General features: G+C 41.1%; 1 protein-coding gene across 1 annotated transcript in view; it reads right to left on the bottom strand.

Annotated features, from left to right (window-relative positions):
* LOC114563158 (VPS10 domain-containing receptor SorCS3) overlaps positions 1 to 19,088 on the bottom strand; it is a 158,597-nt gene that overhangs the window by 48,436 nt on the left and 91,073 nt on the right. Inside the window, exons 12-16 of the mRNA XM_028589976.1 lie at positions 18,827 to 18,934; positions 17,960 to 18,077; positions 17,714 to 17,847; positions 12,165 to 12,278; positions 8,316 to 8,487 (exon numbers count right to left, since the gene is read on the bottom strand). Of these exons, the coding sequence (XP_028445777.1) occupies positions 8,316 to 8,487; positions 12,165 to 12,278; positions 17,714 to 17,847; positions 17,960 to 18,077; positions 18,827 to 18,934 (646 nt within the window). The remainder of the gene's footprint in view (positions 1 to 8,315; positions 8,488 to 12,164; positions 12,279 to 17,713; positions 17,848 to 17,959; positions 18,078 to 18,826; positions 18,935 to 19,088) is intronic.

Raw genomic sequence — 19,088 nt, 5'->3', positions numbered from 1 at the left:
AAGCTCCGGACAGAGCCAGGGTGCCTCTGCTAAATAGTCTCAGGAAGGAACTTGTTTTGGTGGAACGTTCAAATGTAGTTTTAGTCGTGCAACAGAAAACTCCAATTGGACAGATAGTCTAGCTAGCTGTCTGGATTTACCCTGCAAAGATCTGAGGAGCAGTTCACCATAGTCCTCCAGAGGTTAGAACGCCAACACAAAGAAAGAGGAAGGGGACGCACATCCGGCCCAATATGAAAGACATCCGGCGGAATTTCTGGCGGCACTGGAGCAATCCCGGAAGTGGAACGTTGTGGATATAGACTCTCATCAGAGCAAAATTCATGAAGCTCTTGGTTAAAGTCATAAAGGGTGAGCAGCTGATTTTAATTTTTTTTTAACAAAGTTTTTATTGATTTTTCATTGCGATTACAACTTTTAACAATTTTCTCTCTTAACCTTTGTTGTACTTTAACAGTGAAGGTCTGAGAACGAAAAGTTGTATTTTTCTTGATAAATTATTGCTTGCGTAATTGGTGTGTGGGATTTTCTTTAAAAAATTTTGATCTGCTACTTTTGATCATATCCTACACACCTGCTGGCATTCTTTGCAAACGTGTTCATTTTCATTTCTATATAATTATAGTCCTTAGATATAACATAGTTAGGTAATCACAATTATTTTAATTATTCCTCATTCAGACTGAAAGTACTTATGTCTGATGCGGGAAACAATTTGTTTCATAAAACAGGCGTTGATGCTCTTTGTTTAGCAGAAATTAAGCAAATACTGATTTGCAAAACAAGCAGCTTAGTAAACATTTATAAATAAAATTGGGCAAAATCCTGCAACTTTGTTGGAGGAGTCCTTGTAGACAGCTGGTTTGTTTAGAAGTAAATCCATGAGTAAAATAAGTATTACAGTCAGCTTTGATTTATAATGATCTGGCTGCTTGTCAGTCAGTTTTCTGTGTCTGGAAATGTTTTCTATTACTTTATTCATGTTAAGGGTAGAGACTGTGTCCCACGAAAAATGCTCCCATACGTCGTTTTTTCAAGCAGAAGAAGGAAATACAACACGTGTGGCGCCTGGGGGGTGCTCACCTGGTAGAGCGCTGACAGAGGCTCAGTCCTTGTCACAGCGGCCGTGGGTTCCCCCTCTCTCTCTCTCCCACTTTCCTTTTCTAATCTGTCATATAAATAGTCATATAAATAAAGGCAATATAAGCCCAAAAATATCTTAAAATTAAATTACTCATATTTACATTTCTAGTGGTGGTGCCCTCTAGTGGCCGTAGTAGTTATGATGGAGGCAAAGCAAAAAGTACACGTACAAGTTCATAAACAGGTTCCTCATAAGGAGGCAGGTTGGGGTGGTGGATGGGTCAAACACCCAGGAGACCGTGGTTCGGGTACCATTTGAAAATAAAAGTGAACTTCAACTTTTTTTTAACTTTATGAACATCATGTTCAGCATCACGTTTGTAACCAGAAGTGAAGTAACATCTGATTTTAACCCAAACCACGATCTTTTTCTTAACTTAAAGGTCCCATGACATGGTCCCTTTTATATGACCATGGTGTATCTGAAGTCTCTTTGGATAGACCTTTTTATACTGTAGAACCTTTTATATAGACCTTAGTGGTCCCCTAATACTGTATCTGTATAGACCTTAGTGGAACTGTATCTCTCTTTCCCAAAATTCAGCCTTGGTGCAGAATTACAGCCACTAGAGCCAGTCCCACAATGAGCTTTCCTTAGGATGTGCCATTTCTGTGTCTGTAGTTATTGAAAAGGAGAGAGGGAGGGGGGGGCAAGGTGGAGGGTGGGGGTGTGGCCTTGACCAACTGCCACTTTGCTCGTTTGAAAGCCATGATATCTCTCTCTCATGGGTGGGCCAAGATTCCAGATCGGCCCATCTGAGCTTTCATTTTCTCAAAGACAGAGCAGGATACCCAGGGCTCGGTTTTCATCAAATCTATTGGTGCTCCTGGACGTCAATTATTTCGGTTGATATGTTTACGTCCCTAGCTTTCAGGTGTATATGTGTGGTGAGCTTGAGCTATGGTTTCAGCATTTCATTGAAGCATTGAAGCTTTTGGGAGAATATTTCACACGCTGGCGTGCGCTAAAAGCACAGGTTGGGCTTCCCACTGATGCCTCAGTCGTGAAGTTTTTACTCCACAGGTAAAGTTTGGCTATTTGGAGAAATCCATTTAAAATCACTGCTAGTAAAAGTTGATGTAAGCTATGATTAGTGATGCTAGCCCTGGCACAAGTCACGCACCGCGCACACACGGTAAACATCTCAATTTGTGAAAAAGTGCAAATCTTCTTTTGGAAAGTAGGCTTGTATGAGCCATGCCGACAGCAACTTGTAAACAGTGCACTCTCGTGCACACGTTTAATAGGCGTTCCCTCTCGGGAGCAGGCAGAGTGTTGCGCATGTGCATTTTTTCAAAAAGTACAGAGGGCGGTTCTTTTCTAAAATTCGGGAAAATCCTCCACAATACTTTTAATGTTAAAAAAAACTCATAAAGTGAAATTTTCATGCCATGGGACCTTTAACTAAGTAGTTTTTGTGCCTAAACATACAACGTTGATGGCATGTTTAAACTCTAACCCTAAGTGTTCAAAACCTAAACAAGTTTATGGTTTCTGTGTCAGAAAGAGGTAGAAAGAGAATTTTGAAAGTGTGTCAGTAAGAGTGTGCATCTGTGTTTAGGCAGCCCACCCCACCATGTTTGACTTTGCATGGTGTGTGGGTCTTCAGCTGGCTGCACCGGTTCCTCTGGGAATCACATCTGGCGCTATCTGAGGATCAGCACACACATCAGTGTGGGTGGCCCAGCTGCTACAGCGACCAAATCTGCGCTCATCGCCCCCCAGGCCTGCGAAGGCAAATTCCCAGCCTCCCCTTGGCCCATTGTAGCGCAATGCTATTGGGATCTTCATTTATAACACCGCATTTGCATGCGGGCTTCGCCAAAACGCACAATAAAACCAAAACAAATACACCTATTGTTCATCTTTCTCTCTCCTGCTCTTTTGCTCCTTCCATCCCTCCCTACCTGAGTTCCTTTCTTTGTGTGCTTCAGAGTGTGCAGTAACGGAGGGGGGGTTTGGTTGACACTTTTGGGGATATTTCATGTCACTCTGCCTGGAAAATGATAGCTTTGATAAGTGTCTGGTGAGAATAGAGAACAGCTAAGAACAGGGCCTGACAGTGCAGCCATTGTTCAGAGCTGTAATGAGCTGGCATGCAAACAAGACTCCGTCTTGGTGGCGCCAATGTCACTCAGCTCTTCTCCGTGTCCGCTGTCCATTCTGTGTTCACGTTTGCTCTCTAAATCAGCCACAATGGGATTCACTAATCTGCATGAGACTGATGCTGACCAGTCTCTCTAAATGTCACTCTTTGTGTGCGCGTATCTCCCAGGGCTGAGCAGATCCAAACGCAACATGGCTGGAGCCTTGGGGCTGGGACATCGGTGCTGGTTCGCAATGAAAGCACGGTTGTAAGGGCCGTAAAGGGTTGGGTATACACAAGGCTGGCATTTGTTCAGGTGCGCGTCGAACCTGAAACCACAATATCATATGTGATGGGTGACAAAAGACACGGCAGCTGTGAATAGGTCTGCAAAGTAATTTCGGTTATTTAGACAAAGCATGAGTTTGGGTTGTTTCCCTGCACTGAAGGTTAATGTATACACTGTAACATTTAGCTAACTGCGAGATTAGGAAGATTCTATTCTTTCTATGATCAAGAGCTTTTCATGTTCCATGGGTGAGAAAACAAAAGATTTTAAAAATATTTATGAAAAAGAATAAAAATGCTTTGAATGAAATGCATTTACTTAAAGCTGCACAAATTCATATCTTTTTTTAATATATTATATTACTTTTTTTACAAAGATTCAAATGACATTGTATAATGTGAAATGTGTAACCAACCCCTCAGCCCTAAGGCGCCTTTTAGCCTCTTTAGGTCAGTGTTTTGGAGTATATTGTTCAATTTTAATATTCAAATTGAGTTTTTCACATTTTGTTCAGAATTTAAGGTATAATGAGTTACTAACCAAACTGTCATACATTTGTGAGTTGGGAAATGGCTGTTAGAAAAAAACGTCCTTTAATTTAAAAAGCAAACAATAATTATTACAATATTTCTTTCATGAATTCAAATCTTTCTGGGAAGAAATGTTTGTTATACCAATTACCAAGAACTGAAAATTGTATATAAATATCAAACTAATTGAAATATAAATATCAAACTAATTGAAATATAAATGTCAAACTAATTCAAGTAAATACATAGTGTACAGTGATGGAGGACTCGAGTCCTGGACAACTAATATAGCTTTAATATCACATTTAATATCACAATTCTTGATTTCCATCAAAGATTAGTCTCTATCCTTGACATTCCAGTTCTGGGATTGCTCCGGTGCTGCAGGACATTCTGCCGGATGCATGTATGTGCGTCCCCTTCCTCTTTCTTTGTGTTGGCGTTCTAACCTCTGGTGGATTTGTGAGGACTATGGTTAACTGCTCCTCAGATCTCTGCAGGGTAAATCCAGACAGCTAGCTAGACTATCTGTTCAACCTGAGTTTTCTCTCGCACGACTATTTTACAGCGGCTCTGTGCAGAGTTTAGCACCGCCCTAGATGATTGTGATTAGTTTAAAGAAATGCCAATAAACCAGAGCATGTTTTTCCTCCCATCCTGTAATGCTGTGTGGACTAACCAGACCTTCCTCCGGTCCGCAGCGTGTGGATGGTCTGGCAAAGCGAGACTAATCAAAGATTAACTGGACTACCTTTTTTTTTTTAACTGGAATGCTTACAATAAAAGATATTCACTGTTTGTGCCGTCTTTACTTCCATGTTTCTCTAATTAACTAACTCTTGGGAACAAGTCACGGCAAGTCTCTCTAATATTATGGCAACACAGAGTTTGAAAATGAGCTCTGCGGTTAATATTTTAGGTTGGAATCCTCAGTGGTTGTGCCTGTCATGTTCGATCACAATGTTCGTTTGCAGAAGATTTCATCTAGCTTCTCCACTGGGGCAGAAATAAGTTTCACAAAAAGATGAACATCAAGAACAACTGTAGAACATTTTCTCCCAAATGTGACTAGAGTGTGAAACAGAGATGTGGCTGGTAAAAATTCAACCTGACAAAACTACAGCTCACAGGGAGATTATATTATGTGTGTGTCTTCTGAAATTCTACCCCATTTGGTGATTCTTGAACTGGGGGAACACAAATGGGAAGAGGGAACGGGAACTCAAAACTTTATTAAGCTGAACACTGTGACCAAAATAACAACGGACTGCATTGCAGCGCTTTACTAGCCTTAGTGACCACTCAAAGCGCTTTACAGTACAAGCCAGCATTCACCCATTCACACATTCATTCATACGCTGACGGCAGTGCCACCTGCTCATCAGGAAGGAAAGAATAAACATTCACACATACACTCACGCCGATGGACCAGCCATCCGGAGCAATTTGGGGTTCAGGCAATTCAATTCAATAGTTATAAATATATTCTTTAAAGTTTTCATACCTTACGGGGACAATTAAAAATCTGTTATAAAACCTAAAATAACTGCAGAAAAACCTGAATTTTTCTGTGGAAATCAAAATAACGTCTCTTTGATAAAAAATGAAGCGTGCTCTCACCAGTGTCCACTCTCCAACTAAAGCACTGAGCTGGCAAAGCTTTAATTAGTTAAGCAGTGCCAGCAAAAGTGAAGCCAAATCTGATTCATGACAACACTGAACCAAGAGGGAAGTCAGTGCTTAGTCTGTGTCACCATCTGATCTGAACTGTTGTACTTCTTTATTTAAAAATGAACCAGTCACAGAAACCAGACTCTGTTTTTGCAAGCCTCCTAGGAGAGAAGAGTTTCTGGGCATTTTCCATGAGCCACAGATGCAGCAGTTAACCGTTTAGTTAACATGCAGTTATTTGTATAACAAAAAAAAAACGAGCTCATGCATTTCAGACATGCCATTCAAATATTGCTATATTCCTATATAAATTATCTTTCTAGCAACACACTCATATAACACTGCACACTGTAAACAACAAACCATTTTAACTGGCAGAGAGAAAATATAGTGAATATGCAAGTGTCTCAAATCCCCTGTGTTCTTTGATGCCAAATATGGAACGGCAGTTAAATTCTTCATGAATTGTTTGAGATTTGGTTGATGTCATTTAGGCACAAGCCAATCATTTCTCTGCAACTGACTTTTAGTGAAAGGTCAGTGGCTTTTACAAAGCCCATCTGTAGCTGTAATTATTGTGTTGCATAATCGGTTCCTCAGCCAATACAAATCCATTTCTAAGCAGGAAATCTTGATCTTATCATATCCCAAAACGTGTCAATTTTTTTCTCCCTTTTTTTTTTTTTTTTAAATGTGGATGTGCACCACAGAGTCTTCTGCGCATTAAATATTAAAGGGCATTTGCTCTCCCCAAGAAATACAGCCATTGCAGGCTTCATGAATATAAATTAAACTTTGAATTAATCTTCAGAATTTTCTCAAACAGCATTGATGCCACAATGATTCTTTACCCCACCCTTCTCTTTTGTCACATCGTTCTGCTACCCAACACCCTCCGTCACCCCCCTTCCCTTTCAGACAATCCCCCTCTTAATTAAAAAAAAACAGGCCTCGATTCCTCAACTCATCATACAGTAATACGACAACAGGGCCTGAACAAGACCCTGATGGACATGCACTTACCTTGAGCTGTTGCAGTGACAGAAAAACACGTATGTTGCTAATGCTCCAAAGCCTGCAGTTAATATCAATGGACCATATTTTTTGTTTCGGAAAAACGTGAGGCAGTTTCCTAGTGACCAGGAAGCCTGGCAGGCCTACCTCTGAACAAAGTGCCTCTTGACTTACTAACTCTCAGGCGAGGTCTTTTCTGCCTCTGGCTCAGAACTCTTGCACTGCATGGGTGATTTGAAGACATTTGACTCTATTAAACTTTAGAGCGTTTAGAAAGAGGTTACTTTCCTAGAAATCATGCTTCATGGTTCTATAAACTATTTCCTCAATGTTTAATAGAGAAAGTAATACACCTTTAAACTCACTTCCATGGAGCACCTTTTGTCTCATTTCTTGCTTTGCAGTAACAAACACTTTTATTTTATGCGCCTTTTAAACATATACGTATTTTTGATGTAAACACTGAATGAAAAGACACACACATTTAGCAATGTGTGTCAAAAATTGGTAACAATTCTGATGTTGTCTTTGTTGAGCTGCAATAAGTTTTGGGACATACACTTGTACGTATATATCTATATCTATACATTCAACAAGTGATTTAACAGGGTTTATGAATCCAGGGAACAAGGATCGCTACAACTGTGTCACAAGCGTAATTATGATTACACATGCAGTGTTTCTAGACACTGGGAACAAGTACAAACTGAACAACAGTGGACCCAGAATTGAGCCAAGAGGGATGCCACAAATGATGTTGACTTTCCCTGACAAGAATATTCCCAAGAGACAGGAATGGTGTGGACACAGCAAATACTGATGTCTGACTGGTTGATTTCTGTTTAAAAGAATATGAATATTTGAGTATTTCCCCATATGAAGGAATAAATACATTTAAAAAAAAGGTTTAAAGCTGCACTGTAAAATATTATGTAACTACTGCCAAAAAACACTATCTGTACTGTCATGTGAATTGATCAATTATTGTGATGAACCCTCAGAGAATCATTACCTGACTCTGCAGATCCCCTCAACTCTACGGAGCATTTTAGCTTCCTTCAGATCATTGTTTTAGTTATACAATCCGCAACTTGTGCTTGTACTACTGTTTTGGTTCAGTCTCATCAACCTTTTCTCCAGACGTGGCAGCTGTTTTTAGCAAAAGAGGGATGGCATCTGTTTTCAGCAGAAAGCATTGTAAAATCAACTGTACACTGCCTGCGTAGCACCAAACAGCAGACAGACAAAGTTAGCAACAAGCTGGTGAGCATAGAGAGGCAAGGCAAGTTTATTTGTATGGCACCTTTCAACAACAAGGCAATTCAAAGTGTTGTTGGTGATGGTGGAGACCAAAAGAGAGAGTGAATATTGTAATTTATATTGATTAGGCTAATTCATTTATTAGTCATATTAATCAATTCCAATGTACTTTGTCTGCTGGTTGAAAACGTAGAACATTGTTTTTAAAAAATCAATTAATGCAGCTTTTAGTTAAAATCAACTGAATTAATCTTTGCCTGAGGGAAATGGAAAGGGTATTCAGCTAGACTAGTGAAGGAGCCATGTTGCTTGTGTTCTCACCTCATCTAGATGAACCAGGAAGGTGACGTTGCTGCCCAGGTTGGCGGTGAGTTTGCCGTCTTTGGTTGTCAGCAAGAGTCCTTTAGGAGGCCTGTTGGGGCACTGCTGCTTTCTGGCCGTGTACATTTCTTTAACTCCTTTAGTGCAGTTGTTCAACACCACTTTACGGTAACTATGGAAAGATCCAAAAAATGATATTTACCTCCTTTAACTTAATTCAAATTTATCATTTTCTAGTAATCATAGCACAGAGACGGCACGGTGAAAATTACTAACGACCTTCTAACAGCTGCAGACAAAGGATTTGTCTCCATTCTTGTTCTACTAGATCTTAGTGCTGCATTTGACACTATTGACCATACCATCCTGTTACAGAGACTGGAACACTTAGTTGGCATTAAAGGAATCGCACTAAGCTGGTTTAAGTCCTATTTCTCTGAACGATCCCAATTTGTTAATGTTAATGATAAACCCTCCAAGCACGCTAAAGTTAGCCATGGCGTTCCTCAAGGCTCAGTGCTTGGACCAATTCTATTTTCCTTATATATGCTTCCTCTAGGTAATATTATTAGGAAACACTCAATTAACTATCACTGTTAACGCAGACGATACCCAATTATATCTGTCAATTAAGCCAGATGAAAGTGGTCAGTTAGCAAGACTTCAAACGTGTATTGAGGATATAAAATCCTGGATGACCCACAATTTCCTGATGTTAAACTCAGACAGTTATTGAAGTTATTGAGTTATTATGAAGTTATTGTGATAGGACCAACGCACCGCCGAACTTCGTTTTCAAAAGATATAGTTACTCTGGATGGTATTACCCTGGCCTCCAGCACTGCTGTCAGAAATCTAGGAGTTATTTTTGATCAGGATATATCCTTCAACGCCCACTTAAAACAAACCTCAAGAATAGCCTTTTTCCATCTTTGTAACATTGCCAAAATTAGGAATATCCTGTCTCAAAACGATGCTGAAAAACTAGTCCATGCATTCGTTACTTCTAGACTAGATTACTGCAATTCCTTATTATCAGGTTGCCCAAATAAGTCCCTTAAGACTCTCCAACTGATCCAGAATGCTGCAGCACGTGTTCTGACGAGAACTAAGAGAAGAGATCATATTTCTCCTGTATTAGCTTCTCTGCATTGGCTTCCAGTGAAATCTAGGATCGAATTTAAAATCCTCCTCCTGACTTACAAAGCTCTAAATGGTCAAGCACCATCATACTTAGAAGAGCTCATAGTACCTTATTGTCCCACTAGAGCACTGCGCTCCCGGAATGCAGAGTTACTTGTGGTTCCTAGAGTCTCTGGAAGTAGACTGGGGGCCAGGGCCTTCAGCTATCAGGCTCCAGTATTGTGGAACCAGCTCCCAGTCTGGGTTCGAGGGGCAGACACCGTCACCACATTTAAGAGTAAACTGAAAACCCTCCTCTTTGATAAAGCTTATAGTTAGGGAACGAGGAGTTGAAGCGTCCACCTAACCCGGCCCACTGCTTCTCCTCGTAGTCATCAGTTTTCTATATTGTATAATTAATAATCTAGCGAGAGTAGAGGGAGGCAGGCCAGTACAGCCCGATCCGGTTGGGGAGAGTTCTTGCCCGACCAGGCACCTCTCTTTAACCTGCCTCTCTTAAGTTATGCTATGACAATTCTAGACTGCCGGGGAGGCTGTTCCTCCCTAAGACACACTGAGCTGCTCTCTCATCTCTACTTGTTACTTTTGTATGCATCCTGTCCCAGAAATGCTTGTTACTAATCTAGCTCTGGGGAGTTTACTCCCCGGAGTCCTTATGTTTCTTCTTCGCAGAGCTATGCTCTGCGATTCTCTGCATTTCCCGGCCGCATCCTGCTGCGTCCTGCTGCATCCGCAGCACCCACCCGTGCTCTGCAGCGCCACGTTACATCCCGCAACGCCCTGCTGTGATGTTCCTATGCACAGAGTAGTCAGGATCCGGTATAGGAGACTACTATACCTGTAGACTACTCGGAGACTGCCCTGCTATGACATGAACTTCCACGATAACCTTCGAAGTCACTGTGACTTCTAATGTGACTGTTATCACCACTGTTCATCACGCCCCCAACCGGCCCGTCAGACACCGCCTACCAAGAGTCTGGGTCTGCCGAGGTTTCTTCCTAAAAGGGAGTTTTTTCTTGCCACTGTTGCAATAGCCACTGCTAATGCTTGCTCTTGAGGGAATTACTGTAATTGTTGGGATTTTAGAATTTATAGAATGTGGTCTAGACCTACTCTATCTGTAAAGTGTCTCGAGATAACTTTTGTTGTGATTTGATACTATAAATAAATTGAATTGAATTGAATTGAATAGTTTAATCTACTCAAGTTTACACATTTCAAAGTTTTTCAAATAAATCCCCCAGATGCTTCATGAGCTTGTGATTTAGAAACAATGTTATTGAACTCAGTAGAGTGGTGTGTCAGTACAGCTGTTGTGCCTTCCAATTGAAAAAACAGACTAGATGACATCTGACAACACAAGCTGTGTCAGAGGCTGAGACACCTTGAAAACTTAATCACAGTGCTACTGAATAAAAACGCTCCCACTGTGATTAAGCTTTGCAAGGTGTCTGTCCCTTTGGGGAGCCTCAAAACTAACACAGGAGACACATCTTGCTGGCAAAAGAGAGAAAATGGAATGAAAGTAAAGTCTTACACCACAGATGCAACAAAATATGTGTTTAGTACAGTGGCAACTTCAGCGCCTGAAAAGTCAAGCAATGCAGAATTCCCTTACTCCTGCATTCTATCTCATTTCCAGCAGGGGGCAACTCCACTGGCTAAAAAAAGAAGACCCTACTTCTCACTTGATTTATTAACTCAATACACATTTTCATAATGAGTTAATGATCTCATTTAAGTCTTCTTCAAAACAGCATGATGTTCATTTTGCAAATTATGGTTCAATTTATTTTCAAATTGATGATAAAGCAGGGGATGCTTTAGGGGTGTGACTACACGCCGACCTGTCAATCAGGACAGATGCCTTGCAATGCTGAAGTTGTTTTTGGAGGGCTGTTCATGTTTTCATCTTAAACTCTGACTGTCTCACTGTCTTTTCACTTCATCAAAGTTGAGTGGAACATTTTGGTCGCCTAGAAATGTCTTGTTTAGTGGTTGGTAGCACCTTGTCAACCAAAGCTAGCTAACTAGTTAGTATTAGCTGGTAATTTAAGGGAACGTCTGCCGATTTTCTGTACAGCTATACATGCAGATGAATGGCACTAGAATCCGGAGGTCTGTGTTTACCCGCCGGCAAAGCTCTGCTGGATGACTTGTGTCATAAAGGTTGAAAATCAGTGACTTTCCCTCTTTAGCGTTTATCTTATTGCAGCGCCATTGAAACCATAGAAACACTGGCATGGTCTTGTCATCCTTCACCCTTTTGTCCAAATATGGTCACTTCGGGCTTTAAAGTACAGAGGTGGCAATGGACAAACTCCCGGCTTCAAAATGGCAGTCCACAAACTAATGGGTGACGTCACTGATGCAACATCCATTTATTTTTACAGTCTATACTTTAGTATTAAGAACTTATTATCATAAGTGTCTAAACCTTCAAGGTGCACCGCAGTGGTAGTAATTTGAAAATTCGGGATGTGCTAGTAAATCTGGATATTGAAATAAGTTCACTTGAGTTGAGTGATCACAAAGCAAACAGCACAGCACATCATACAGTTTTGCACTGCTAATCATATTAAATGTGGTATCTGCGCTAAAGCCCTGCTCAAGCATCCAAGAGACAGACTCCAAAACGGACACATTTATGCAAAGAAAATATTCCCATGAATGTATGTTAAGCATAAATCACACAGTCCTCACCCTGTGCTGTTGAGGTAATTTTGACCCTGGGTGCAGCTTCTGGAGACAGTGGAGGGGTTGAACCAGAAGGCAGGCCGGCAGTTCCCGTCGCCGCGCCGCTCATATCCATAATCACTGTTGGACAACAAAGCACATCCAAACGGCACCTGATCAATATCGGCATGTGAGAAGGGACATTTCCAGTGTGTTCCACAGCCACGTCTTATCTATCTCTTTATAACTGGTGATCAGGGGCCTGTCTGGCACGGAGATGCACCAACGTTATTATGTATTGATATATTGAAGGCCACAGTTGACAAATGCGCCACAGCAGTGTGAAGAAGTGTGGGGGGGGGGTTGTTAACATACACAGGGCTAATGAACTCTTACTTTCCTGCTAGCGTTTCCAATCAGAACATGATTTACATCTAACAAAGCAACGTAAGCAAGTGTCCATTCTAATAATGGTCATGGCATTGATTTATCAATTAATCACCATGCCAGAACAAATAAACAAAACCAAAAGCCATTGGCTGACTAGTCTACTTTGACTCTGTGATTACCGCAGTGTGAACTATTCATTAACAAGCTGTCAAGGCAGATTGTTTGCACAGGTGTATGGCTTCCGAGGTAAAAGGTTAGTCTGGGAACTTTGGAATGAAACAAACAGATTGTGTGCAATAGTGTGCACACATAATTGGGGGATGGTGGTTCAATCTTTTCATAATATTAAAAATCACATCTCTCTTTGAATTGGCTCTTTTACTTCGAAAACCATGCTAGTTGTTACCCCATGCTCTCTACGTCTTTATGCTAAGCCACTAAGCTTTGCATAGCACCATTATTTCATACAGGGCTAATAAGTAGGCTATGTTCTTCAGCTGATCATGTGGCAGCCAGACCCTTCACACCTCAAATTACGTTAGAGGAGTCAGTCCCTCCGGGGATTTCGCGATGTCACGATCGCAACAATTCACGCAAATTCAACCAATCGCCGTGAATTTGGTGCGACTCGCAATTTTGACCAATCACCGCAACTTTTCCGCAAATTTGACCAATAAGTTGAGTGAGTTTCCCGTGACTTCAACCAATTCCAGCAGTACCACATGCCAGACTTTGCGTCAGTATGTGACTCTGAGAGCCACAGACCAAGTGGGAGTGAGAACGGGTTGACACACACGTTGAATATGAAGACGAGACGTGTGTGACTCAAACATCTCACATTTACCAACAAAATGTACAGCGAAAGAGCGTGCAAAACATGTCAGACCGTCCTGCCAACCTATAAACATTTTAACATCAATGTACGCTGTAACGTTTTTTCACTCTGAAGTCGCTGAAATCTGCTGCTGTTTCAATCATGTCGGCTCTCTGCAGCAGCAGCCACTGACACATATGTTCAAATTTGATTAATTCAAGAAATTATTATTTTTTGTCTTAAATCCACCAGCCATTTTCATATTAGACCAACATTTGCAGCATCTTGAGTCTTTATGGTTACTAGGAAAACTCAGCCCAGAGTAGTTTAATTCTCCCCGAAACAAGTTTCCTTTTTATTTTTTAAAGAACTAAAATCACAACTTTTTTTTGCAACTTTCACTGGCTCTCACAACATTGCAACAACATTACAAAAGACATCGCAACTTTTATCGCAATTTGTTACAAAAACTCCCGAAAAATCGCAACAATCTCAAAAAAAGGCCACAAAATCTTGGCGGGACTGAGGAGTAGAGCTTTTTTCTGAACTGATGGTTTTTAAAATCCTCATTTTAGAATTTAGGTGTGCTTCAAATAATTCTCTGACAGAGAGAGACAGAGCCAGCTAGGCAGGCAAAAATCAGACTTAGTCCCAGAAAGAAAATCAAACAAACTTTACATATATAGTATGTACTGTATATAGTACAGAATATATAGTTCAATGGGATGCATTTGGCACTCTACAAACACAAACTGTTATATGTTGATGTTTTTTTCTGTGTCCTGTCATGACGACATAACAAAAATACAAGTGTTTAGCATTTGCATACATATCAAAACTATTTACACCCACCCACATCATCTCAACAGAATTACGAGCATAGCGAGCTCACAGACAGACATTATGAGCAAATTGTGCAAAACGATCCCAAACTTATCAGATTATTGGAAAACACACAGCAAATGGAGTAAATTAATGAGACGCATGAATAGCATATAGCAATGGATTCCACTTGAATGGCTCAACATTGGCCTCGTGCTGCATGCTTCAATTGATCCACTGTTACGGTTTACATATTTTCGTTTTTTTTGTTTATTTATTTTTTTAACCAAAAGTGACCTCAAACTTGTACATTTGTGTTGTGTTGCTGTGAGTTCATTGCTCTGCTGAAAAGAAGAAGAAAAAACACCTCTGCATTACTGCAAGAGCATACATCCATCAAGTCAATTCATCAAAATAGCTCTGTATACACTCATCGGGTTAAGTAACAAATCTGATTAGATAACCATTAGGAAAAGAAAGTAGAGCTAATAACATCATTGTCTTCTCTAATCTGTGCGTTATGTTTGCACCAAATTCAGCTTATAAAGTTACTGGGTGGAAGTAATGTGAGTGAGTTGTTTGTAGCTGAAGTATGTAGATTAGATCAACCTAGAGAGCATAGAAGTGGAAGAGGGTAATTAATGGTAGCGGGGTGGATGCACTTGAAAATAACAAATGGCTGCTGAAGGGTAGCTGTCATTTTAAAAAGTCATAGTTGTTTTTAAAGGTCCCATGACATGGTCCCTTTTATATGACTTAGTGGTCCCCTTACTGATGAAGTCTCTTTTATATAGACCTTAGTGGTCCCCTAATACTGTATCTGAAGTATCTTTTATATAGACCTTAGTGGTCCCCTAATACTGTATCTGAAGTCTCTTTTATATAGGCCTTAGTGGTCCCCTAATACTGTATCTGAAGACTCTTTTATATAGGCCTTAGTGGTCCCCTAATACTGTATCTGAAGTCTCTTTTTATAGATAGGTCCCCTTAGTGGTCCTTTTATATAGACCTTAGTGGTATCTGAAGTCTCTTTTATATAGACCTTAGTGGTCCCCTAATACTGTATCTGAAGTCTCTTTTATATAGACCTTAGTGGTCCCCTAATACTGTATCTGAAGTATCTTTTATATAGACCTTAGTGGTCCCCTAATACTGTATCTGAAGTCTCTTTTATATAGGCCTTAGTGGTCCCCTAATACTGTATCTGAAGACTCTTTTATATAGGCCTTAGTGGTCCCCTAATACTGTATCTGAAGTCTCTTTTATATAGACCTTAGTGGTCCCCTAATACTGTATCTAAAGTCTCTTTCCCGAAATTCAGCCTTGGTGCAGAATTCCAGCCACTAGAGCCAGTCCCACAATGAGCTTTCCTTAGGATGTGCCATTTCTGTGTCTGTAGCTATTGAGGAGGAGAGAGGGGGGGCAAGGTGGAGGTTGGGGGTGTGGCCTTGACCAACTGCCACTTTGCTCGTTTGAAAGCCATGATGTCTCTCTCTCATGGATGGGCCAAATTCTCTGGGTGGAAAAAGCAGAGAAAGGGGAGGTAACCTTGCTCCTTATGACCTCATAAGGAGAAGATTCCTGATTGGTCCATCTGAGCTTTCATTTTGTCAAAGGCAGAGCAGGATACCCAGGGCTCGGTTTACATCTATCACCATTTCTAGCCACTGGGGGACCATAGGCAGGCTGGGGGAATGCATATTAATGTTAAAAAAACCTCATAAAGTGACATTTTCATGCCATGGGACCTTTAACTTTTACATACAGGAGCTTTGATTGGGTTAGGGTTAGGGTTATGGGGTTAGGTTAGTTTGATTGAACTAAATTACCTGTCGATTTGTCCTGTTACAAACATTCACATTTGCAACAAGTTCCCACTCCCAGCTCATCTCAGGCGGACGCTTGGTCATGACATATTGGAGTCACCTTTTTAATGCTCTGGGAACCCTTTCAGCGTACCTTTTTTAATGCTTTGTTTTCATCGTGCAGGGTAGTCCAGATGTGAATTCAAACAAAACTATGTTCTGATTCCAACTCTTCACATACTGACGCTTTCACTTGTCAGCACACTGGGTACCCACGCGCATACGGCTGCTGTTTTAAACAATGGGAAACGCCTGGTTAATGTCGTGAATTCAACCCAAATTAAGTAAAAGCACTTAGTTAGGGTTAGGAAAAGATCAGGGGTGGGGTTAAAAGAGGTAGGTTTGTAATGTAACTAAAGTGACAAACAGGGACCCATCCACCACCACAACCTACCTCCTTCCTCCAGAGTTTCAGTCTTTTAATACTACTCCCTACTATTGCCGCTCTTCATACTATGTCATTTTACGGCGCCTGCAGTCGAGCAGTTGCTCTGAGAGCCCGGTGTGTCCCATACAGACGCTGAAGGGTGCCGGTATTCATAGTTGGAAATCAAGGGGGGTCGGGGGGGTCAGGACCCACCCCATCTGAGGTCTGTCCGCTCCTAAAAATAGCATTAAAACCATGCTGTGTATTGTAAATAGTATATACTTCAAATGATTATGTAAGTAGTAAAACAATATAAACACAAAAGGGCCAACAAAATGTGTTTTCTGTTTAGAAAGATTTTGAGTCCTCCCTCCCTTGCCTCACGGTGGTTTGGTCCACTGCCTTTATGTTAACGGTACCTACACACAGAAGTCCACGGGGATCAAGGGGGTAAGCGAGCATCCGGAAAGCGTCCCTCCTATAAGGAGACTCTTAGGCTAACAAGCCATCATCCGCCATTAGCATTCCATTGACTGACTCCAATAACTTTACATCTGAAGTGTTTAAAGACTCTATTTGTCCGTTGTTTATTTCTAAAGAAACACGACAATGTATAAAAGGCTCCATTACCTTGTAGCTCATGTCATAACCATGCGACTTACTGTCACATAGTAGAGGAATTACCGTATAGTACAGGAGAAGCTCGCAGGCAGTTTCGACTTACATTAGCTGTTTAAGTTTAATTACTAATGTTAACTAGCATATTAGTGATCAATAATTAGCCTGTGTCTATGTTATCTCCTTACATATACCTACACTCTCCGTCTCTGTAAGATTGGGAATGATTGAGATTTCTCTTGGCACAGCTACCAGAAGACTTCACACTTTCAGACACGTTGCTCACGTCACATTTACGTCTTCGAGCTCAGTTCAGCCTACTTACTGGAGTTCCACATCTACACATATCCTCTAACAACAACAACAAATCTGGCTGTATTATTTGTGTCCCCTTCAATAGTTGCTCTTAAGAAATGTTATGTTTATTGTCGCCGCCATCTGTTAGATGACATTTACACCCGTGCCAGTATCAGGGGGCCACTGACCAAGTTGCCATATTTGACAAGTTGGGAGTGAGAACAGGCAGCTTCCCAATAGAAAATAATTAAAGTACTTAACTTGAAAAAGCCTACAAAGATGAATGAAGAGTGTGTGCTTCTACATGTGCGGCAGTGTTAGAGAACAAACATTGTTGTTAATGAAGCTCTCCATTCGCAGACAATGGAGGGAAACATAATCCCGAAGACACGCATCAGCTTACCATTCAAAGTCATGAGCTCGACAAATACAGGACTCAGCTGAGAGGATTCTGGAGTAGTCCTTTCCCAGCATGCAGTAGTTTCCAGGCCTGCGCTTCCTGTACATCTGTTTTTGTCCCATCACGCAGGGCTCACCCTGTTGGCACAACAAATGCCTCGGCTACTGTGACTGATATTTCTTTTTTATGGCATGAACTTTAACGTGGTCAGCGGATCAAATTATTGTATGATGTTTTCACGTTTCTTACCTGGTTGTGCAGGTGCCAGGTTTCATAGTCTTCATCGGTGCATTTCCTGCTAAAGATGGACTTGTAGTCTATCTTGATGAGCTGCCATTCAGAACGATGGCTGAAGTGTCCAAAAAATCTGCAGCGGCAAATGATAAAATTACTTGAAATCAATGGAGCAATATCTGGATCGAAATTTGATGACAGCGTGGTTTGATTCCGGTCAACCAAATCTGATCAAACCACACCAACACAATCCTCATGTTAACTGAGTTTTTGTTTAGTATTGTATAGTTTTAAACTCAATAAATAATAACAGATGCTTTTTTAACTATGACTAGGGTCCGAATTCCACCACCATTACAAAAAACAAATGTTCCCCTCTCTACCAAGCTTATGTGTGGTGATCATTAGGCTGCCGCATATCACCCAAGTGGGTGCTACACATTGGTGGTGGTAGAGAGTAGTCCCCCCCGAAGTGTTTTGAGCGTCTATGATAAAGCACTATATAAATGTAAGGAATTATTATTATTACTATTTCATTTTATAGAGAAATAAGATTTGAAGCCATGTTTTTAGGGGCTTTAAGGTTTAATGACAGCAGTCCCATTAACAAGGGATTTCATTATGAACAAACCCATTTGTCAGGTGACCTAATACAGTATCTACAAAGGTCTGACTAACAGCCTACATGACCCATTGCCTGACCCTCAGAAATGTGGCTTAATAAGGACTAAATACCACAGGAGCTTTCCTTAAAGGTCCTCCATCCTTCTAGCCTTTTTGAGGGCTGAACAGAACAGTAAAAATACCATTCCCCATTCACCCAGCCCAAAATAACCCCTCAAAAGGACAGACAAATCAACACCTTTTAACATGTGGACTTACGTCATGATCTGGTTCTCGGCCCCAGCCTCCACCAAGACTCCATCCACGAACAGAGGCACCAAGGAGAAGCTGTGTTGGGTCCACTGCCTCCCCTCGTCAAAGCTGACCCTGTGTGTGTTTGTGTGTGCGTGTGTGTGTCAGAATGCATTTCCATCACAAACCCAGCAACAACAATGGCACAGAAACAGACGCTCTCTATTAAGAGCCTGCTCATGGGGGGATATAGGTGAGGATCAGAATGACTGGCTTGTCTCAACAGATG

Source organism: Perca flavescens, chromosome 2, assembly GCF_004354835.1.
Source record: "Perca flavescens isolate YP-PL-M2 chromosome 2, PFLA_1.0, whole genome shotgun sequence".
Lineage (NCBI taxonomy): Eukaryota > Metazoa > Chordata > Actinopteri > Perciformes > Percidae > Perca > Perca flavescens.
This window is presented reverse-complemented; position numbering and strand designations above follow the sequence as displayed.